This window comes from Scyliorhinus canicula, chromosome 14 (assembly GCF_902713615.1).
Source record: "Scyliorhinus canicula chromosome 14, sScyCan1.1, whole genome shotgun sequence".
In the NCBI taxonomy this organism is placed as follows: Eukaryota; Metazoa; Chordata; class Chondrichthyes; order Carcharhiniformes; family Scyliorhinidae; genus Scyliorhinus; species Scyliorhinus canicula.
In genome coordinates, this window is record NC_052159.1 from 154,486,901 (window position 1) to 154,511,274 (window position 24,374).

The 24,374-nt window shown below is 48.3% G+C and overlaps 1 protein-coding gene across 1 annotated transcript in view; it reads right to left on the reverse strand.

The window, feature by feature from the left end:
• Positions 1-1,022: 1,022 nt before the first annotated feature.
• The window catches only part of LOC119977905 (serine/threonine-protein kinase 24), a 62,417-nt gene continuing 39,065 nt past the window's right edge, over positions 1,023-24,374 (reverse strand). Inside the window, exons 5-12 of the mRNA XM_038819214.1 lie at positions 23,942-24,050; positions 23,702-23,859; positions 17,631-17,816; positions 15,100-15,245; positions 13,632-13,758; positions 12,687-12,755; positions 12,422-12,558; positions 1,023-3,137 (exon numbers count right to left, since the gene is read on the reverse strand). Of these exons, the coding sequence (XP_038675142.1) occupies positions 3,101-3,137; positions 12,422-12,558; positions 12,687-12,755; positions 13,632-13,758; positions 15,100-15,245; positions 17,631-17,816; positions 23,702-23,859; positions 23,942-24,050 (969 nt within the window). The 3' untranslated portion in view covers positions 1,023-3,100. The remainder of the gene's footprint in view (positions 3,138-12,421; positions 12,559-12,686; positions 12,756-13,631; positions 13,759-15,099; positions 15,246-17,630; positions 17,817-23,701; positions 23,860-23,941; positions 24,051-24,374) is intronic.

A 24,374-nucleotide genomic window follows, 5' to 3' on the forward strand; every position in this document is an offset into this window, starting at 1 on the left:
CTCAGGTGTCTCAACAAGACTCAAATGAGATGCCGCACTTTGTCTTTTTCAAACTGACTTCAAACAAGTATCAGTGATAAGATAGAGGTTGTGGTTGTAACTGCTCCAGTTAACTCCTCCAACACAACACGGGGCCCACATTGTAAAAGTCCCTTAAGAGAAAGCCGATGGGGTTACCGACAGGGGTTTTATCGCGTAGCTATTCACCCTTGTGGACGAGACCTAAACTAGGGGCCATCAATAGGAGATAGTCACTAATAATTGGGGAACTCAGGAGAAAATTCTTTACTCAGAAGATGGGAGAATGTGGAACTCACTACCACAGGGAACCGCTGAGAGTTGTAGCGGTGCATTGAAGGAGAAATTTGGTAAGCACACGAGGGAGAAAGGAATAGAAGGTCAGCAGACAGAGCGAGAAGTAGGGATGGGGAGAAGGCCCATGAGGAGCATAGATACCAGCCTGGGCCAGTTTGACTCAATGGCCTGTGCTGTAAATTCTATGTACAAAGTGTAAATTAGCAGGTGTCGGAGCCTTACAGCGGTGATGGCAAAAATATCTATCACTGCGTAGCTCACGTTGACCAGGGTTGCTCTCCCTCATGATAAGGTGGGTGGGATTGCTCCTGATTCAAGCAGAGGCCAGGGGAGGCTGTATTTAACCATGCACTTACAGGATAGAACACCGAGGACTCCCAGGGGGGCGGAGACCAACTCCAAGAGAGCTACACTCAAAAGGACAACAACGCTTTGTGGCATTTTCTTTCTACAAAGAGCCATTCGAAAGGATAAACAAAGAACAAAGAAAATTACAGCACAGGAACAGGCCCTTCGGCCCTCCCAGCCTGTGCCGATCCGGATCCTTTATCTAAACCTATCTCCTATTCTCCAAGGTCTACTTCCCTCTGTTGCCGCCCGTTCATATACCTGTCTAGATGCCTCTTAAATGATGCTATCGTGCCCCGCCTCTACCACCTCCGCTGGTAAAGCGTTCCAGGCACACACCACCCTCTGCGTAAAAAACTTTCCACGCCCATCTCCCTTAAACTTTTCCCCTCTCACCTTGAAATCGTGACCCCTTGTAACTGACACCCCCCGCCTCTTGGAAAAAGCTTGTTGCTATCCACCCTATCCATATCTCTCATAATTTTGTATACCTCAATCAGGTTCCCTGACATCTACATTTTGAGGGGCGGATATATTCAACCATTACCTCCCTTGATAAATGTACTTTTCTGACATCAAGGATGAGTGAAAGTGACGAGGGGCACTGGAAGCTCTTCCATTTCTTGGTGGTGCAACAATCAAGCTGTTTTGCTTATTGTGCTTCCCTCTGGGAAAGCTCCCTGAATAGGACAAGACGTGACAAAATCTCAGAATCTGGAGGCCTCCAGTGTAATAACAGGGGAACATTTCTTAATCTTGCAACCCGTGTCAAAATGCCATCCACCAAATGCAAAGTGTCCTGTAAGCCTAGTGTTCACTGTTTGGAGCAAGTTTAACTTAACCCACCCATTGAAAAACTAACAGGAGCGAGTGCAACGCTGGTTTCACAGCCTGTTCCATCAAACTGGGTCTAAAAGTTAAACCCAGCACCAGGGCTCAGGACCACCATGGCAGCCCTCCTTCGTTTACACCACAGCTACAAGCTACCGAATTGGTTTATCACTTGGATCCATTTCTTGTTCCAATTGAAGGTGAAAACCGCGCTTCTGAACAATTTACTCACCGAGCATTAAAATCTAGAGCTCCTCATCTTGGGAGGGGGATTTTTCAGTCAGAGTGGGACAGTCACGAGTTCTTGACGGACCGATTCTTTTTGGCACATACCAAATGATTTGGCCTCTTTTGTGTTAGACATTGTTGAGCTCCTGGAATCTTCCTTAAAAAACCGCTAAAGTGGCCGCTAAGAATCAGCTATTATCATCTGTAACTGGGTCGGAAAGATCTGCAGCCACGTGCTGGCACACCCCAAAACACAAGAGAAACTCTCTTTCTGATACAGAAAATAACCATTCGAGCCCACACGCCTAGAAATCGATAGTCACATTTTTGCAGAGGTCAGTTCAAAACTTGACTCTCGGTCCTTGAAGGGGCAGTCGGGCATCATGCATGCAGAGAAGATCCTGGCGAAATATTTATTAAAAGGGACAAACACCATTCTGGTTGCATAGCTTGCCTTATCTAGGAGGAACGCAAGGAAAAGAATATCGCAAAAAAAAAAAAGAAAAAAAAAGTGATTCCTAGTTTTGCTTAGATTATCACGGAAAAGACGTTAATGACCAGAGAGACGTTGCCGGCAGTCTGTTGTCCTGAATTATTCCACGGTGATGTAAATGTAACAGTTGACGGTGACATTCAGCTTTTATATGTCATCCAAGATGCCAGGTTTCAAACAAGATAATTAATTTGGACCACGGCTTTAAAAAAAAAGAACAGGACATACAGGGGGAAAGCAACATTCAGACGACTTGAGCTCGGAGATTCTCCAAGGTGGGTATTAATAATCAAAAATTCCCAAACTCTGGGAATAATGAAAATAAAAGTCACCTGAAAATTAACCAAACTTTACAGGTAAATTAGCAAGGCAATATTATGGCCCTTTCGGCGAATCACTCACAAAACATTATCTACATAAGCATTCGGCTGTTGATGCGATTTGTACAATTGTGCCCCTAATGCCCTCTCAGGATTTTCACCTCAAGTAGAAATGACTCTATATACAAATATATACAAGAAGCAAGATCCACCTCTCCACCTCCCAGAACAAAAAGCCCCATCAACTTAAAGCAGGATACCGGAGCGGCTGCAGAGGTTTCAGTACCCTATCCCAGTCCTAAATATACAATTTGGGATTTAAAACGACAACAAAAATAATCAGTAGGCATTCCACCTTACTTGAAAATGTGCACTATGACAGAAATTAATAAAATCTAATTCCTTTAAGCAGCACAAACCGATCGCTCCCGAGAGACTTCATCTTTTGATGTCGGGTGCCCAGGGGCAGGCAGCCAGTGACTGGACAAGCCTTGCACGGTTGCGGAACAATGATCACGCTCGGAGCACCTCCTCAATGCGGACAGCAAGGACTGGACATTAACCTTCAATTGGAAGAAGTACCTGCTCCACTTAACGAATATCTGGAATAAGAATGTTTTTACAAGTTACCATTTTTTTGTTTTACAAGCAGATAAATTAATAACATGATGCTTATTCTGGAAGAAAAGTACATTATTTGTTTTTTGACATCTCATTAAATTACACAACTCTGTCTCTGGGCATGAATCGGTTACATGTAATTCAAGCGTACAAAGACCAACTGGTCAGTCCATCAAGCTTGCCCCACACGATGATGATCGGGAACATCATGACTAGGTTATCCCTTCCTCACTTTCTCCCCTTCCCTTTGCAGCAATATATCCTCCTGGAAGAGGCAAAGCACAAGGAAGAAAACCTGTGGCGGGCGGGCAGAGGGTACTCTTAAAAAAAACTCTCTCCAAACCCCTTGGGCAATCAAAAGGAGATTTCATAGATTAAGTGTTATTAACTACACTGATCAATCTGATGTGATCTCTGTGTCAGTGAAGAATTGGTCCAACTTGGGGGCAGCACAGCTGCCTCATAACGTTAAGGACCCGGGTTCGAATCCTGGCCCGTGTGGAGTTTGCACATTCTCCCCGTGTCTGCGTGGGTTTCACCCCCACAACCCAAAGATGTGCAGGGTAGGTGGACTTGCCACACTAAATTGCCCCTTAATTGGAAAAAATGAATTGGGTACTCTAAATTTACGAAAAGAAATACTACAGTCGTCGACACAGGGCTGCTCTCCCAGAGGTGAAAACCTGCATCCACTCCATTTGTGATTTGGAAAGCGTCAAGAATAAGAGTTCACTCTTAAGATAATCAGACTGAAGTCTGATCAGCACACGGGCGGGATTATCGGAAGCAGCGCTGGCTGGGGGAATCGGGGGCCGAGCCATTTTTTCGCGCGACGCCGGCGCACGATTCTCCGAGGTGCCAGTGAGTTTGGCGCGGGTCACTGCCCGCTATCCGTAGATGGGGCGTAAACGGCTAGCCCCGCTGGCGCCGTCCACACCTGGTCACTGCTGGCGGGTACTCGTCACGAAGGCTTGGGGGGGCGGCCTGTGGGGGGGGCGGCCTGTGGGGGGGGCGAGGGGGGCTCTGTTCCCGGGGGGGGCTTCCGAAGGGGTCTGGCCCGCGATCGGGGCACACCGATCGGCAGGCCAGCCTCTGCCCCTCCGGGCCTACTTCCCTGCGCGAGCAGCCGCAGAACCCCCGGCGCCATGTTTGTGCGGGGCCGGAACGCTCCGCATGGTTACCGCGCATGCGTCGGTTGGCACCGGCGCAACTGCACAGATCCCGCGGCACCCAGTTCACGCCGGGATCTGCGGCTGGAGTGTCGCAAACCACTCCAGCGCCGTGCTGGCCCCGTTGGGGCCAGAATTCGACGTGGGAGCGGCCTGTTCACGGCGTCGTAAAACACAACAGCGTTTGCGACGGCGTAGACACTCTGCCTCCATTTCGGAGAATCCCGCCCCACGTCTTCCACACTGGATAAAATACTTTCACTTTAGAAGGCGCAGAAACCAGAAAAGCTAATTGTTGTGATTTACACACACAAGTAGAATGACACAGCATTTTACTCCACAAAAACAGGCAATTTGGCCCAACTGCTCTATACGGTGTTAACGCTCCACTTAGTCCCCCCCCCCCTTCTACTCAACATAACCTTCTACTCCTTCTCCCTCATGAATTTATCTAATTTCCCCTTAAATACATCTCCGCTATTCACCTCAACTGCTCCATGTGATAACCGATTCTACATTCTCGCCACCCCCAGGGTAAATATATTGCCCCTGAATTTTTTACGGGGTTTATTCGTGACTATCTAATACTTGCGGCTCCGAATTGAGGGTTCCTCCGAAAGTGGAAACATCCACTTAAAGGTCTATGCTGAAGAATTATACAGCATTATTCACACAATTTAGGTAAAGTTAATGTTAACAGGACAGCATGATCACTCAAAAAAGAGTAGGATTAAAGTGCCAGTGATTGTCTTGTGAATGGAACAGATTGTTCAGGAAGGAACAAAGAGGAACTTCCGGTGTGGGCACGTAGGAGGTCGCATGCCAGGTAGCTACCACTACAGGTTGGTTTTCTGGTTCTTTCTGCCCAGAGTCCGGGGCATTTTGGTGACCAAACTCAGCCCATCTAAAGGTTTAGTGAACTCGTCGACGAAATGGGCAGCACGGTAGCATAGTGGTTAGCACAAATGCTTCACAGCTCCAGGATCCCAGGTTCGAATCCCGGCTGGGTCACTGTCTGTGCGGAGTCTGCACGTTCTCCCCGTGTGTGCGTGGGTTTCCTCCGGGTGCTCCGGTTTCCTCCCACAGTCCAAAGATGTGCAGGTTAGGTGGATTGGCCATGCCAAATTGCCCTTAGTGACCAAAATTGCCCGTAGTGTTAGGTGGGGTTACTGGGTTATAGGGATAGGGAGGCGAGCCGGTGCAGACTCGATGGGCCGAATGGCCTCCTTCTGCACTGTAAATTCTATGAAATCTATGAAATAATGTCAAAAACTTCAAAAGAGAATGGTGGAAAGAAAGATGCGAGTGGAAACCCTTCGATAGCTTTGGGGAGTCCGTGTGACTCAGTAGGTGGGAAGATGGCAAGAGTCAACTCTGGAGGGTGCAGCGGATATGTTGGCAGGGGTACTGGACTCGGAGTTTGACGAGCAGTTTGGGAAGCACTCTGAGAATCAAGGGCAAGCAATGACGGAAACCCTCAAAAGGTCGACTGAGGCGGCGCTTGGTCTGATTCGAGAGACAGTGGAGAAGATTTTGGAGGTGGTGAAGGAGCAAGGAGGGGTGGTGAAGGAGCAAGGGGGGGGCGGTGAAGGAGCAAGGGGGGGGCGGTGAAGGGAGTGGGAGGAGATCTTGTCGAGGGACAACGATCAAAACGCCTCACTGGAGGCTGAAATCCCGTTGGTGGGGGAAGAGAAGCAAGATGCTGAAGGTGAAAACCCAGGACTTGGAGAACAGGTTGAGGAGACAAAACCTCACAATCGTGGCATTGCCGGAGGGGATGGAGGGTCTGAATCCTACTGAGTATTTTTCTCAGGTGTTTAGGAAGCAACACAGTCTTGGACTCAGTGAAAAGGTTCTGTGGGAACTGCTATGGTTTGTGGTGGGATGGGTTTGTTTGGAATTTTGTGTACACTGTATATATTTCTTGTTATTCGGGATTTGCGTATGTTATATGGGGGGGGCCAATGTGGGTAGGGGATAGTGGTTAAGGTAATAGCAATGGAAATACATGGTCCCTGGTAGGAAATTATACATTCACGGATGTTGGCTTTTTTTTTTTGCCAAACATGTAACTGGGATGGGCGAGGGAGTTTCTTTTTTGTTGTTCCTTAATATTCACCGAGTAGGCGGAAAAGTTTTTAACTTCCGAATGGGAGTGTGGTGGGGGAGGGGTAGCGGCCTGTTTAAACGTGGTTCAATCCGCCTAGCTTGTTTGTTGGGGATGGGGTTGGAGATGAGGGAGCATGTTCTCTGGAAGGTGTTCAGCAGGTTCAGAGGAGGAGTGGTTAGGGAGAGGGAGATGGGGGGGGGTGGTGGGAAGAGAGGTATTTCTCTGATGGTGACCATGGCTTTTTCTTGGGTGTCACCTTTTGGGTGGGCCTTGTGCATAGCTATTTGGGGTGGGTGGGGGGAATCCTTTATGGTATAAATGGCTGACTTCGGGCTGGGGGGGGTGGGTGACGACAGACCCTCTATCAGGTTGGTCACAGAGAACATACAGGGGTTGGAGGGTCCAGTGAAGATTGAGAGTTTTCTTTCACTTGAAGAATTTAAGGGCCAATGTGATGCTTTGCAGGTGACTCACTTGTGGGTGAGGGACCAGACCAGACTCAGGAGGTAAAGCCAGTTGTGGCATTCAAGGGGATCAGTTATGAATATGGGGAGAAGGCCAGCCATCTCCAGGCACACACGCTGAGGCGACAGGCGGCCTCCCAGGAGATCATTCAGGACAGAGGCTAGAGCAGCAAGCTGGTGTCCACCCCAGATAGGGTGCATTTGAGGGCTTCTATAAGAATCCTTACAGGTCGGAGTGGCCGGGGGCGGGGTGGTCTCGGAAATGTTGGCATTTTTGGAAGGTCTGAAATTTTCTGTGGTGGCGGAGGAGGAGCGTGAAGATTTGAAGTCACTGTTAGCTCCTGGGGAGATCCAAGCAGCTATCGGGTGGATGCAAACATGTAAGGCCACAGAGCCAGATGGATTTCCAGTGGCGTTTTATATGAAGTTTGCCGGACAGTTGATCGCATTGCTGGTGGACATGTTTCAGGGCTCTCGGGACTGGCCACCCTACATGTGACACTGGTGCAGGCATTGATTTCCCTTCTGTTGAACAAGGATAAGGATCCTGTGGTGTGTGGTGGGTCATACCGTCCTATTTCGTTGCTGAATGTGGATGTCAAGGTATTGGCTAAGGTGCGAGCGATGAGCTTGTTTTCCTGGGCTGATCGGTGAAGATTAGACAGGATGTGTTATGGGCCGGCAGCTATCGCCCAACGTCTGGTAACCGTTAAATGTAGTTCTCTCCTCGCTGGCGGGGCTGGATCCTGAGGTGGTGGTGTCCTCGGATGTCGATAAGGCCTTTGACAGGGTGGAACTCAGGGTGGTACCTGTTTAGTTTTGGAGAGGTTTGAGCTTGGACCAAAGTTTGTTTTGTGGATACATCTACTGCCTTCTCGACTACTGTGCGTACTGACACTTTGAATTTGGAGTACTTCCAATTGGGTAGGGGTACGAGACAGTGGTGTCCAATGTCTCCCCTCCTATTTGTATTGGCGATCGAACCCTTGGCTGTGGCTTTGAAGGCTTCGAGAAAGTGGAAGGGTTAATTGGGGGTGGGGTTATATAACGGACCCAGGCCTCACTATGCTGATATAATGGAGCTTTGGCTCTTTTCCGGGAGACAAGTTGAATCTGGATAAGAGTGAGCATTTTCCGATGGACCCTACGGGGAGGGGAGCCAACACAGGTGTGTTTCCCTTTCGCCTTGCCAGATCAAGCTTCAGGCATCTGGGTGTCCAAGTGGTCCGGGACTGGGCCCAGCTTTCATGAATTGAACTACGCCTGTCTGGTAAGGTCAAGTCTGATCTGCAAAGCTGGGAAAACCTGCCTTTGTCCTTGGCGGGCGGCGTCCAGTCGATCAAAATGAATATTCTTCCATGGTTTTGGTTTCTCTTTTACAATGTCTTCCGGTCTTCCTCCCAAATCCTTTTTTGGGAGGGTTAATGAGTTGATAGCAGCTTTTATGGTTGGGGAAAGAGTCTGAAAATTCGTAGGACAGTTTTACAGAGAGACAGACAATTTGTGGGTGGGGGGGGGGGGGGGGGGGTGCTTTTTCATTATTGGGGTGGCCAATTTGGAAAAGGTGCTGGGTTGGTATCGTGACACAGGGGCCCCTTGGGTGCAGGTTGGGGCTGGGTCATGTAAGGGGTCTGGGTGGAGCGCACAGGTGACGGCATCGTTGGCAAAATATTCCACGAGTCTGGTGGTCATATCCACTTGAAGATATGGAGGCAATTCAGACAAGGGTCTCTGTCGAAGTTGGCCCCTATCTGCACCAACCACCTGTTTGAGCCGGTGAAGTTAGCCACCCTGTCTGGGGATTGGGGAAAGAAAGTGCTGAAGAAATTAGGATACCTGTTTCTGGAAGGGCGATTCACCAGCCTGGGGGAATTGATGCTGAAATATGGGCTCATGAATGAAAAATGAAATGAAAATCACTTATTGTCACGAGTAGGCTTCAATGAAGTTACTGTGAAAAGCCCCTAGTCGCCACATTCCGGCACCTGTCTGGGGAGGCTGGTACGGGAATCGAACCGTGCTGCTGGCCTGCTTTAAAAGCCAGCGATTTAGCCCAGTGAGCTAAACCAGCCCCTCATGGGGTCGAAAGCGAAATATCTCCAGGTTCGGAATTTTGTACGGAAGACGTTCCCCGCATTCCCCAAGGGGCCGTCAACGTCTCTTATGGAAAAGATCCTTTTGCTTGCGGGGTCGGAGGAGGGTAGCGGGTCCGGCATCTATGGGCAGATCTTGCCAGAGGAAGTGGGCCTGGTGGATGGGGTAAAACAGAGATGGGAGGGGGAGTTGGGGCCCATAGTACAGAACACAGAACACACAACAGTACAGCACAGAACAGGCCCTTCGGCCCTCGATGTTGTGCCGAGCCATGATCACCCTACTCAAACCCACGTATCCACCCTATACCCGTAACCCAACAACCCTCACCCCTTAACCTTACTTTTTAGGACACTACGGGCAATTTAGCATGGCCAATCCACCTAACCCGCACATCTTTGGACTGTGGGAGGAAACCGGAGCACCCGGAGGAAACCCACGCACACACGGGGAGGACGTGCAGACTCCGCACAGACAGTGACCCAGCCGGGAATCGAACCTGGGACCCTGGAGCTGTGAAGCATTTATGCTAACCACCATGCTACCCTGCTGCCCTAGTAGATGTCGAGGTGTGGAGTGAGGCCCTTCACAGGGTGATCTCCATGTCGTGTACGAGGCTGGGCTTGTACCAGCTCAAGGTAGTGTTTAGGGCTCATCTGACCAAGGCGAAGATGAGAGTTTCTTTTGCCGGAGGTGGATGATAGGTGTTAGAGGGGGAGGGGTGCTGGGTGGGGGTTATATTTCATTCAGGTTTTGTTTTGTATGTTGTATCTGTGGAATGGTAAAAATGCACATTTTTTTGTGCTATTTGGTAACATTGAAAAACTTCAATAATTTTTTTTTTTTAAAGAAAGGAACAAATAGCACAACTTGGTGCAGGAGAGGATTCAGGTTGGGGAATTTGGATGAGTTGGTTTATGCAGTTGAAAGCTGGGGTGTGGGGTGAGTCAGGAGAGCACTGGAACAGTCGAGTCCATGGACGATGAGGGCACAGATGAGGGTTTCAAAGGCAGATGGGTGGAGGTGAGTAATATAGAGGTACAAGGAAGTTTTTTTTTAACATAATTGAGAGAATGTGGGGTCGAAAGCTGAGCTCTCTAAAGTCTCCTTCAGCCTGAGAAATAGTAGCCGAGGAATGGAGTCAGTAGCGAGGATAAATAGTTTGCAGCGGCGTTGAATGATGACAGCATGACTGTCTCCAGGCAAGCGGCATGTCAACACAGAGGCAGTGATGGGGTTGACTGCGGACATGAGGAGGCTGAGCCCACCTCGGTAAGAAAGAGGAGGTGGCCAAGGGAAGATCATTGGGCGAGTCTGCAGATAACGGTATGGGGATAAGAACCGCACAGATAAACTGACGCTTTTATCGTATTGTTAGGAAAGAGAGTCAATTGAGTTGTATTTGTGGGTGTTGGGAATAAGCTATAGCTTCAAGTTTAACTTACATGTGTGCGCTAGCTTACCTGCATTCTAATGAGGTTTTATGACTATTGAAGTACAGAAAACAGGGGACCCACACACACAGGGCGAAATCAAAAGCAGTTTGAGATCAGTTGGTGATTATGTTCTAAGGTGAAGGGAGTGGTCTGCTTCTCTCCAGCTGTACTACCAGAATGTTGAGGAAAATAAATCTAAGAATCGGAGGTGAGTTGCTCTAGTGTTAAAGTAACAGTCAATGTCGGGTGAGTTCCGGATACCAAGGGAGACACCAAGTTGTCAGCAGTTTAATGGGGGAGGGAACTGCAAGGAGCAGATCCTAAAGGAAATGGAGAAAGATCCTAAGACATTTAAGCTAAGGCAAAGGTCAAGGATTCTGGTACAGAACTTGTCCAATGAAGTTAACTAAAAGGCAGAGGAAAAGGTTGCAAGTTACAGAGTAAAAGCTATAGCAAGCAGATTTAAAAGCAAAGAAGCTTGCAAGACACCAGATGATTCACGGGTACAGCTGAAGGGCTTTAAATCTTTACTATGAGCCTGTGAAGCAGTGCCGTTCTGTTGGCATGATTGAGTATCAGAGAAGATTTAATATTAGTGGCAATCCAGGAGAGATGGACATCGGAAGGAGAGGTTGAAACCCTTAGATGGACCCTTGATGCAGATTCCAAGTGAAAAAATTGCTTGAGAGAAAGTTCCAAGGCGCCTCCTTTGAGCAATAAGATTGAAAATCCTTGGGAGGAAGATGGAGTTCATGGGACCGTTTGGCCCACTGTGTAATAAGCAGCTGGGAGGAGTTGATGAGAGATCCATAGCATCTGTTTGGGTTGGTATCTGTTGGTTTCAGAGTGTGGTGACTCTGACCACAGGTCACCTATTGGTTTACATGGACTGTATATTTGCTGTAAATATTCGAGTACAAGAAAAACTTGGTAACTTGTGTTATCCTCACAAATCTGCATATCAGTAAAGGTATAGTGGGCAACGAAATAGTGTAACGCAGTTAACCTTGAATTGTTTAAATATATTTTTTTGTTAACTCTGTGTAGCAGCCGCTCTCCATGTTGCTAAACAAAAAATAAAAGTTCAGGCCTAGTTCCTCCCTTGGATCTGACTTGTCAAGGAGTGACACTAGCTGGGATTGGAAACAAGGGGCCATCGTAAATAAATAACAAGTTGCAAAGGGATAGGAACATTGGAACAAGAGACCGAGATCGTGGCTGATCTGTGACTTAACTCCTGATATCCACTTTTGCCCCATATCCCTTAATATATTTGGCTGACAAAAGTCTATCAACTTCAGATTTAACATTAACAATTAATTCAGCGTCAATTGCTGTTTGTGGAGGAGAGTTCCAAACTTCTCTCACATCTTTGCATGAAAATGTTTCCTAACTTTACTGGTCTGGCTCTAACCTTTGGGGATGGGATCACCACCTCTCTTATGACTCTCCAATCATTGGAAATATTTCCCCCCCCCCAGTCTGTTTTACCTTCAATATCCTGAAGATGCCAATCAGATCACATCCTATCCTTCCAAATTTCAGGAATAACAACCATACGGCGCGTAATCTCGCCTTGTAATTTAACCCAGAGTCTAGGTATCGGTCTGGTACATCTGCACCACACTCTTTCCCAAACACAACACAAGTGCGCCAGGTGTAGTCTAACTAGGCTTTGTTTAGCATTACTTCTAAGCTACTCCTCTAGGGATAAAGGCCAGCATTCCATTAGCCCTTTTGGCTAATTATAAGACGGTGAAATTAGCATCAAAACAGCAAATGGAATTCAATGTTGAAAGTGGGACGTGATAGTTTGGTGAAAAATAATGTAATCATTAATTAGACTTTGGGGGCAAATTGGGTGGTGTGAAAATGCAGAGGGATTTCAGGGTTCAGGTAGCCAAGGCATCACCTGAATGGTTTAAATGAGCTGTGGGGAAACAAAATTTGCTTCAACAACTGGGTCCAAAATATACAATCAATGGAAAATACCTTTGAAGCCTTTGCACAAGCTGGGATACGAGTGTGTCGGAAATGCCTGGACAAGCCTCTTCTACCAAAAAAATAGCCTCCCTCAATTCTTCTACTGCTGCAGTGTTACCACCTCCAGCCCGGCTCTTCTCCTTGAGCTGAAAGAATATGGAATCCATCAATCCACTGGGAATGCGTGCCAAACAATCAATACAACAGAAACGTGCATTAAGGGATACATCTCCTGCTCCCCACTCCAATCCCAAGTAATTGAATTTTTGCATACCTCAGTAAATAATGGAGAAATAATTGTCGGTAAACACTGAGACAGCGTGTGCTTTGGAGTATCTTCTACCTATGAAAGTTGAATGTTAGACATTAATCTCCTTAGAATTGTCAGTCGACAGCTCTGCTTCAGTGAAATAGAATAACGGTTAAAGTGGAAATAAATATGACACATGAGTCACACATTTAGCAGCAAACCTGAATAGTAATGGGTGATACAGATTATTGGAGGGTTGCTGGTCGACATATTTGCATCTTCTATTTCCTGATAATGCTATTTTCAACAGCAATACTGGATATTTTCTGCAATGAGTTGCCTGTTACTCTGGTTTCTGGATGGAGTGAGTGGAACTTCTTTAACAATAATTACATTTTTTTTTTAAAAAAAGAGCGCAGAAGCAGGGCATTTGGTCCAATAGTGTATACCTTATGTTCATGCTCCACACCAATCCACATCAACAAAACCTTCCTTTTCTCTCATGTGTACATTTTGCTTCCCTTCAAATATGCCAGTGTGATTCTTGTCAGCCACCCCATGTGGTAGCGAGTTCGAAATTCTAACCATCCTCTATGTTAAGGAATTCTGTCTTGAATTTTTCATTAATTTAATAGTAGCTATTTTATATTTTGTCCTCTAGTTTTCAACTCTCCATCTACCCTATCAAACACTTTCAAAATTTGAGACTTCTATCGGGTCACCTCTTCTTTCTTCCACTTGTCCAATCTTGCTTTGCACGAGTTGATGGGCTGGTCCTAAATTAGATTTCCTTAGACCTGTTGGCAATTACAGGATTGCATTGCATGGAATCTCAATGTTGGCTAATCTACTGAAGCTAATATGTTGCAGTTCATCTCGCCCTCTAACCAGTAATTTAAGAGCTGAGTGAAGGCTACTTAAGAAAAGAAATCACAAGTCAAACTTATAAAATGGAAACATTAGTTGTACCTGATCCCTCTCGATAAGATCCTCGGGCTGTGCAGCTCCATTTTGCAACTTGATAGGATCTTTCTCTCTGATTGTGAAGATCCAATCACTTGTGTCATTTCCTCCTGATGCTTGTTTGTCACTTTCCCTAATATTATTAAAGAAAACATTTTTGTTTAATCTGTTGTTAAAAAAAAAGGCTCCATGCAAAATCATCACACCAAATAAAACGAACAAAAACTATTCTGGCATGTGTCATTTGGCAGCACACTTGCCTCAAGAATCACAAGGTTCCGTGTTCAAACCCTACTCCAGGGCCTGAGCACAAGAATCAAGGACGATACTCCTGTGCAGTAGTGAGGGAGCACAGCACTGTCAAGAGGTGCTGTCAGGAGAGAGGGAGTTAGCCCTGGGCCAATATTTATGCCTCAATCAACACCACAAAACACCAGGTGCCTGTTCATAATCAATATTGAACCTTGTCGGAATGTTTTGCGCACAACTTTGCTGCCATGTTTCCCACATTACAACAGGAACTACATTTCAAAAAGTACTTCATTGGTCTTTAGGGTTTTGGCAAAGGTTGGTATCATGGCCGGTACAGGCTTGGAGGGCCGAAGGGCCTGTTCCTGTGCTGTATTGTTCTTTGTTCATTGGTCGTAAAGCGCTTCGAGACTTCCAGTGGTCGTGAAGAGCATGTCATAAATGCAAGTCTTCTCTTACTTTGGCTAGATTACAAACAAGAAAAGCCCCAACTTGGATTTATATAGCTTTCTTAACTAGATTTAACGTCCCAAAGTGCTTCATGCGAGAGATGCGAACAAAATGTGAGACAGTTTCACATGTGGTGATATTAGGACAGGTTGGCCAAAGGTTTTAACAGGCATCTTAAAGAAGAGCGAGGTAGGAGGTGGCAATTCCAGAGCTCAAGGCTGAGACAGCTGAAGGTTGTGGAAGAGGTTTGAATTGAGAGTCAAGCAGAGATCTGTTTTTTCCCCCCCACCATTCACACAAGTGTCACTGGCAAGGGCAGCATTTATTGCACATTCCTAATTGCCCTGAAGACAACTGAGCTGTTTGCTCGGTCATGTTTTCCCTTTCAAAGATCTTGCAGCGCAAGTTTTATTTTCTTCAAATTATCTTTCGTTCCTTTCTGCATCACCTTTTGACTCATCTCCTCTGATTATTGAGTCAGCTGCCAGTGAAAACAATCTCTCCTTATTTACCGTATCAAACCCACTCAAAATCCTGAACACCACTATTAACTCCCCTTTCCACGTAAACTGTTGAAACGCATAGCATGGATATTTTTAAGGGGCGGCTGAACAAAGGATCACAAAGGCATGTTGATAGGGTGAGTTGCAGAGACTCACGTGCACAATACACACCAGCGTGGACCAGATGGCCCGTTTCTGAGGTGTAATTGAGCATGTTTTATTGGAAGCATCCAAGAGGAACTGGATGAACACCAAGGTACAGGAGCACTTACGAGTCAGATTCGTCTGAGCTGGAATGATCATGGTTTTGCTCTGCCTTCCACCTCTTGTACCGGTCAATTAGTTCCGTCAAGTAAGAGGTCTTCTTAGAATTTCGTATAATGAATTTATGCTTCAGCAATTCTTTTGCTGTAGGTCTCTTAAGAAAGTGAACAAAACATAGATGAGTTATTCCTTCTTAAACAGTAAAGTGAAACCTACTTATCATTTCTCATCATCATGGAAGCAAAAAAGCATTTCTGTGCACTGGGTGCTTGGGATGACAATCTTCATAAAAAATGCTACACTTCTTGCTTACTGTAACCACCTTCAGAGACAATGGGCACATGTGCATTATTGTACCCAGCCACAATCACAAACATCACGAATGTAATAACTGGGATTCCACTTTGAAAATACTTGATTGCCTAGAAAGAGATGTTTGGAAGACACTATTTAAATACATTTTTCTTTCTTTCCTGGTTTTGTTTGTTCACAAACACCTTGAATTTTCCACTCATAACTTAAGTTGCCATTTAGGCCCAGAACTGTGTTGAACATAGCCATCAGGGTCAAAGGCTGTGCAATCTGAAAACGTTTACAGTGTTGTTGCAGTAACAGGTCAGTCGCAGTCTGAGGAGACATTTAAAATTTAATTTAGTTCTCCGATTGCGCCTGAATCTGCATTCATGTTCAGGGTGTATATGGGTGATGAGTCCACGTCAGCAGGAAACAGACAGGTGAGCTACCCAAGAGTCTATCTTGACCCCAACTCTGCTCAACTTTGCACCAACGACCTACTCCACAACCCAGTCCCAAACGTTTAGCTATGCAGATGACATCTGCTGTGGCATTATAGGTTCAGACTTTCCTTGAGCTGGAAGACACACTACAAAACGATATTACAAAGCAGGCAGACTACTGCAAGACATGGTTCCCAAAACTGAACACCAGTAAAACAGTCTATAGTGCATTGCACCTACACAATGCCAGTGCATAGAGGGAACTGAACATCACCCTGGGTGGCCAGGGACTGAAACATGATGCCCATCCTGTTTATTTAGGTGTCACCCTTGACAGAGTCCGCATATATCAGACAGAGCTTCAAGACTACAGAAAAAAAAAAATCCCCCAATAACTACCTCAGTAAACCAGCTGGTACCTCAATGCGATCATAATCCAAAACCCTAAGGACCACTGCTCTTGCCATTATATACCCAACTGCAAAATATTGTGTTACCAGTATGGTACCAATCTGCCCACAACAAACCTATCGATGTGCAACTCAACAACGTGCATTATCACAGTAGTCTTTGACCAGCCCACCTCCCCTGGTTCCCAGTCCTGAGCAACATTGCACCCCCACCATCACAGTAAATAAGGAGGATAATTGCAACAGGCAAGTTACTGATGAAGGTCCTACTCTAATCCAAGCCGTCCCCTAATTTGTGATCTCAACCCACCAGCAGTACACCTTCCCCCCTGCCACCCCACATGGTTAAACCCACCTTGCCAAGAAGTAACAGTGGAGGACCTATAGCAGGAGGTTTGCCAGGAGAAAATATCGACCAGAAACGACTCTCTCAAAGACAACACTGCATGTCCAACCAGCTCTGGTCTCCTACAGCGACGATGGACCCTTTAAAACCATTTCCAGACTGGCCAAGGTTTCTGTGCAGCCAGAGCATCAGAGGGGCCACCAGGACCATCCAGGCTGCAGCTCCATTGACTCACATCGTTACGGAGTATCTGTCTGTTGATTAAACTTCAAGGCGGGCTTGAATAACTCCATTTAGCCACTGACAAGGCTACTACTTGACTCCGTCACCATGCACATGCTAAATAAATCAATATGCACTGATACTCCTTGGGTTTTAAACATGCTATTCTGTGCCTACAGAACTGTTGGCGTAAAACAACTTAGCATCTGTTCTCTACTCATGGATAGCAGGAGACAACAGCTGGATTTGTCATGAAAGGTTATTGATCTGAAAGGTTAATTCTATTTCTCTCCATGATGCTGCCTGACCCAGTTTTTCTAGCACTGCTGGTTCTTATTAGAACATAGAGCATACAGTGCAGAAGGAGGCCATTTGGCCCATCGAGTCTGCACCGACCCACTTAAGCCCTCACTTCCACCCTATCCCCGTAACCCAATAACCCCTCCTAACCTTTTTGGAGACTAACGGCAATTTAGCACGGCCAATCCACCTAACCTGCATATCTTTGGACTGTGGGAGGAAACCGGAGCACCCGGAGGAAATCCACGCAGACACGGGGAGAACGTGCAGACTCCGCAGACAGTGACCCAGCGGGGAATCGAACCTGGGATCCTGGCACTGTGAAGCTACAGTGCTATCCACTTGTGCTACCGTGCTGCCCCAATTCCATTCTCTGGATTGGTGGTGTATTTCAATCAGATAAACCTGGGAATGCGCTGGAGACCAGGAGTTAAGGGCCTCTAGAGAATTTGAGTGGTTAGGAAAAACAGCCAAGATTCTCGCACTTTTTTTTTTGCAAGACCTTTAGATTTTAAAGCACTCACAAAACTCGGTTCTTTATTCAAGCAGGCTTCTACAAATTCTTTAAGGGGTTTACTGTAATTTCCCTCCAATGTTGGTGCATTGTTCTTCGGAATAAGGAATAAAACTTTCATCGGATGTAGCTCAGAGTGCGGCGGTTCTCCTTTTGTAAGTTCTATTGCAGTTATTCCCAAAGACCAGATATCAGCCTAGGAAAACAGGAGTACAAGAAAAGGAAAATTATTTTGGAATAATTTCAGAATATATGGTTCTCAACCAAGTGTAGAGTTTAGCCCTTTGGTTAAACATCAAGATTATTATTATTGTTCAACTTGAGCCAAACTCTAAAATGCTTCACTGACAATCCCGGAATGCAATTTATCCCATGGAATTCACAAGGCTGGTCAATGGTGTTGTCCAGAATGCCCTAAAGCTCTCTGCAATCTCCAGCCATTTTATGCACGGTCAGCATCGAAGGGGACTGAGGATATTTTAAAGCATACCTTTAATTTCCCCACGTACGATTTACTTAATACAGCACACACCAAGCATCAAATATAGGGTCTCCCAGCAAAAGATGTACCACTGTAAAGCACATCAGTACCAAATTACCCAATTTTCTTTCCCAATTAAGGGGCAATTTAGCATGGCCAGTCCATCTACTTTGCACATCTTTTGGGTTGCGGGGGGTGAGGCCCACGCAGACATTGGGAGAATGTGAAAACTCCACACAGACAGTGACCCAGGGCCGTGAATGAACCTGGGACCTCCGCGCCATGTGGCAGCACTGCTAACCACTGCGCCACCGTGTCGCCCATCAGTACCAAATTAACTGAGCCAATTACACCATACATTCTTTTGCCGCTAGATTACACACCAATTTCTGCTGTCAGCATTTGAAGATATAGGGAAATAGTTGAACAGAAAACGATAGTCAAAATAACAAACAGAAATACTTTATACCTTTCAATCTATATGCCAATTTATTAAATAAACACAGGGTTAATTTAAGCCACAGGATCTGTGCACAGGAGTTTGAGAATCATTCTGGTCCACATTGGTGTTTATGCTCCCCATAATTTTCCCACCTACCTCCACCCCAGCAGCCCATCCCTCCACCCCAGCAGCCCATCCCTCCACCCCAGCAGCGCATCCCTCCACCCCAGCAGCGCATCCCTCCACCCCAGCAGCGCATCCCTCCACCCCAGCAGCGCATCCCTCCACCCCAGCAGCGCATCCCTCCACCCCAGCAGCGCATCCCTCCACCCCAGCAGCGCATCCCTCCACCCCAGCAGCGCATCCCTCCACCCCAGCAGCGCATCCCTCCACCCCAGCAGCGCATCCCTCCACCCCAGCAGCGCATCCCTCCACCCCAGCAGCGCATCCCTCCACCCCAGCAGCGCATCCCTCCACCCCAGCAGCGCATCCCTCCACCCCAGCAGCGCATCCCTCCACCCCAGCAGCGCATCCCTCCACCCCAGCAGCGCATCCCTCCACCCCAGCAGCGCATCCCTCCACCCCAGCAGCGCATCCCTCCACCCCAGCAGCGCATCCCTCCACCCCAGCAGCGCATCCCTCCACCCCAGCAGCGCATCCCTCCACCCCAGCAGCGCATCCCTCCACCCCAGCAGCGCATCCCTCCACCCCAGCAGCGCATCCCTCCACCCCAGCAGCGCATCCCTCCACCCCAGCAGCGCATCCCTCCACCCCAGCAGCGCATCCCTCCACCCCAGCAGCGCATCCCTCCACCCCAGCAGCGCATCCCTCCACCCCAGCAGCGCATCCCTCCACCCCAGCAGCGCATCCCTCCACCCCAGCAGCGCATCCCTCCACCCCAGCAGCGCATCCCTCCACCCCAGCAGCGCATCCCTCCACCCCAGCAGCGCATCCCTCCACCCCAGCAGCGCATCCCTCCACCCCAGCAGCGCATCCCTCCACCCCAGCAGCGCATCCCTCCACCCCAGCAGCGCATCCCTCCACCCCAGCAGCGCATCCCTCCACCCCAGCAGCGCATCCCTCCACCCCAGCAGCGCATCCCTCCACCCCAGCAGCGCATCCCTCCACCCCAGCAGCGCATCCCTCCACCCCAGCAGCGCATCCCTCCACCCCAGCAGCGCATCCCTCCACCCCAGCAGCGCATCCCTCCACCCCAGCAGCGCATCCCTCCACCCCAGCAGCGCATCCCTCCACCCCAGCAGCGCATCCCTCCACCCCAGCAGCGCATCCCTCCACCCCAGCAGCGCATCCCTCCACCCCAGCAGCGCATCCCTCCACCCCAGCAGCGCATCCCTCCACCCCAGCAGCGCATCCCTCCACCCCAGCAGCGCATCCCTCCACCCCAGCAGCGCATCCCTCCACCCCAGCAGCGCATCCCTCCACCCCAGCAGCGCATCCCTCCACCCCAGCAGCGCATCCCTCCACCCCAGCAGCACATCCCTCCACCCCAGCAGCGCATCCCTCCACCCCAGCAGCGCATCCCTCCACCCCAGCAGCGCATCCCTCCACCCCAGCAGCGCATCCCTCCACCCCAGCAGCGCATCCCTCCACCCCAGCAGCACATCCTTCTACCCCAGCAGCACATCCTTCTACCCCAGCAGCACATCCTTCTACCCCAGCAGCACATCCTTCTACCCCAGCAGCACATCCTTCTACCCCAGCAGCACATCCTTCTACCCCAGCAGCACATCCTTCTACCCCAGCAGCACATCCTTCTACCCCAGCAGCACATCCTTCTACCCCAGCAGCACATCCTTCTACCCAGCAGCACATCCTTCTACTCCCAGCAGCACATCCTTCTACTCCAGCAGCACATCCTTCTACCCCAGCAGCACATCCTTCTACCCCAGCAGCACATCCTTCTACCCCAGCAGCACATCCTTCTACCCCAGCAGCACATCCTTCTACCCCAGCAGCACATCCTTCTACTCCAGCAGCACATCCTTCTACCCCAGCAGCACATCCTTCTACCCCAGCAGCACATCCTTCTACCCCAGCAGCACATCCTTCTACCCCAGCAGCACATCCTTCTACCCCAGCAGCACATCCTCCTACTCCAGCAGCACATCCTCCTACTCCAGCAGCACATCCTTCTACTCCAGCAGCACATCCTTCTACTCCAGCAGCACATCCTTCTACTCCAGCAGCACATCCTTCTACTCCAGCAGCACATCCTTCTACTCCAGCAGCACATCCTTCTACTCCAGCAGCACATCCTCCTACCCCAGCAGCACATCCTTCTACCCCAGCAGCACATCCCTCCACCCCAGCAGCACATCCTTCTACTCCAGCAGCACATCCTTCTACTCCAGCAGCACATCCTTCTACTCCAGCAGTACATCCTTCTACTCCAGCAGCACATCCTTCTACTCCAGCAGCACATCCTTCTACCCCAGCAGCACATCCTTCTACCCCAGCAGCACATCCTTCTACTCCAGCAGCACATCCTTCTACTCCAGCAGCACATCCTTCTACTCCAGCAGCACATCCTTCTACCCCAGCAGCACATCCTTCTACCCCAGCAGCACATCCTTCTACCCCAGCAGCACACCCTTCTACCCCAGCAGCACATCCTTCTACCCCAGCAGCACATCCTTCTACCCCAGCAGCACATCCTTCTACCCCAGCAGCACATCCTTCTACCCCAGCAGCACATCCTTCTACTCCAGCAGCACATCCTTCTACCCCAGCAGCACATCCTTCTACCCCAGCAGCACATCCTTCTACCCCAGCAGCACATCCTTCTACCCCAGCAGCACATCCTTCTACCCCAGCAGCACATCCTTCTACCCCAGCAGCACATCCTCCTACTCCAGCAGCACATCCTCCTACTCCAGCAGCACATCCTTCTACTCCAGCAGCACATCCTTCTACTCCAGCAGCACATCCTTCTACTCCAGCAGCACATCCTTCTACTCCAGCAGCACATCCTTCTACTCCAGCAGCACATCCTTCTACTCCAGCAGCACATCCTCCTACCCCAGCAGCACATCCTTCTACCCCAGCAGCACATCCCTCCACCCCAGCAGCACATCCTTCTACTCCAGCAGCACATCCTTCTACTCCAGCAGCACATCCTTCTACTCCAGCAGTACATCCTTCTACTCCAGCAGCACATCCTTCTACTCCAGCAGCACATCCTTCTACCCCAGCAGCACATCCTTCTACCCCAGCAGCACATCCTTCTACTCCAGCAGCACATCCTTCTACTCCAGCAGCACATCCTTCTACTCCAGCAGCACATCCTTCTACCCCAGCAGCACATCCTTCTACCCCAGCAGCACATCCTTCTACCCCAGCAGCACACCCTTCTACCCCAGCAGCACATCCTTCTACCCCAGCAGCACATCCTTCTACCCCAGCAGCACATCCTTCTACCCCAGCAGCACATCCTTCTACCCCAGCAGCACATCCTTCTACTCATTTCAGAGAATGATGCCGCTCAGGAGGCCACCATTTGGGCGTGTGTGCCTGCTCGTTGGGAGAGCTATCCTGTGAAGCCCACGTCCCTGTTCTATCCCCGTAGCTCTATAAAAAAGTGTTTTCTTTTGAGTATTTATCCAATTCTCTTAGAAACTTACTACTGAATCTGCTTCCACTACCCTTCCAAGCAATACATTCTAGATTTGCTTTCTGTAGGAAAAGAACTTATGTTGCCTCCAGTTATTAAGCCAATCATCCTAAATCTGTATCCTCTGGTTATCAACCCATCTGCCACTGGAAACAACTTATCTTTATTTACTCTTTTCAGGTCTTGAGCATCTATTAAAACTCATCTTAAATGTCTCAGCTCAGATCAATCCCAGCTTCTCACGTCTTGTCACAGAACTGATGACCCTATTTGCTGCTACCACTCTAGTGAATCTGTTCTGCACACTCTCCCAAGGTCTTGACATCCTCTCTAAAGTGTGGTGTTCAGAATTGAACACAGTATCCAACTGGGACTAAGTGATTTATAAAGGTTTAGCATATTTTTCCCTCCTGTGTTTATCGAGCTTCTCCTTAAATGTATCAATCTCTATTCACCTCCTGCGAGTTTCAGTCAATCCAAATTGTCTGGCCATGAATTTTTATTGCTGACACAGATGTTAGGATTCTCCTGCAACAACAACAACTTTCATTTCTATAGTGGCCTTCATAGATCATAGAATGTACAGTGCAGGAGGCAATTCGGCCCATCGAGTCTGCACCGGCTCTTGGAAAGAGCACCACACTTAAGCCCACACCTCCACCCTATACCCCTAACCCAGTAACCCCACCTAACCCAAGGGCAATTTAGCATGGCCAATCCACCTAACCCTGCATATCTTTGGACTGTGGGAGGAAACCGGAGCACCCGGAGGAAAACCCATGCAGACATCGGGAGAACGTGCAAACTCCACACAGACAGTGACCCAAGCCGGGAATCAAACCTGGGACTATGGAGCTGTGAAGCAACAGCGCTAACCACTATTCTATCACGCTGCTTAACAGAGTAAGAGACCCCAAGGTGCTATACAGGAGCTTTGGTTTGATACCAAGCCACATGAGGTGGTATTGGGACAGGGGAGAATTTTCACATTGAGGTGATGCACATGGCGGCACGGTGGTTAGCACTGCTGCCTTACGGCACCGAGGAGCCGGGTTCAATCCCAGCCCCGGGTCGGTCACTGTCCGTGTGGAGCATGCACATTCTCCCCGTGTTTGCGTGGGTTCCAGCCCCACAACCCAAAATGATGTGCAGGGTAGGTGGATTAGCCACACTAAACTGCCCCTTAATTGGAAAGAATTGGGTACTCTAAATTTATATTTTTTTTAAAAAGAGGGGGGGAAACGAGCAGAGGGTTGATGGTGAATGGGACTTGCTGAAAGTTCGGACAAGGTTTTTGGATGAGTTGATATTTACAAGCGGATGGATGGTGGGAGCCCTAACAGGAGAGGACAGGATTAGTGAAATCTAGAGGTGACATGGATGAGAATTCCACCAGTAGATGAGCTGAAGCATGGGCAGACGTTGGGCGTTGTGAGGCACACATTTGCAAACTCTGCTGTCTCAAAAGGAATCCATTCTCCCAAGTAGTGAAGCGCAGTTTATTCTGGAGATGGCAGAAATCCCTACCTTTGAATCATACGCTGACTGTTTGATAACCTCTGGTGCCATCCAGAAGGGCGTGCCCACAAAAGTGTTTCGCTTTATTTGCGTGTCCGTCAGCTGCCCAGCAACACCAAAATCTGCCAGTTTAACTTCGCCTTGCTCCGACAGCAGGACATTGGCAGCTAGAAAAAGTCAACACAAACGTTAGCGAGAGACTTGAATGCAATTACTAAATGGTCTAAAAATGCAAATACCATTTCTCACCTTTGATATCTCTGTGGATTTTCTTTTCGGAGTGCAAATATTCAAGGCCTTTTAAAATTTCCCGTAGTATTGTCGCAATCTGGTATTCATCCAGTGAACCAGGTTCTAACTAAAAAGAAACACAATCAAATCTTTAAGAACCTAGCAAAATATTTCATAAATACAAGGGAAGGCCATTCAGCTCTTGACTGTGTTCCACTGTTGAAATGAAATGAAAATCACTTATTGTCACGAGTAGGCTTCAATGAAGTTACTGTGAAAAGCCCCTAGTCGCCACATTCCGGCGCCTGCCTGGGGAGGCTGGTATTATGGCTGATATGTACCTTAACACCATCTTCCAAGTCATAATACTGTGCCTAACAAAAATCTATCAACGTCAGCCGTGCCATTTTCAACTGAAATCTAGTCTCAACTGTGTTTTTGTGCAGGAAAA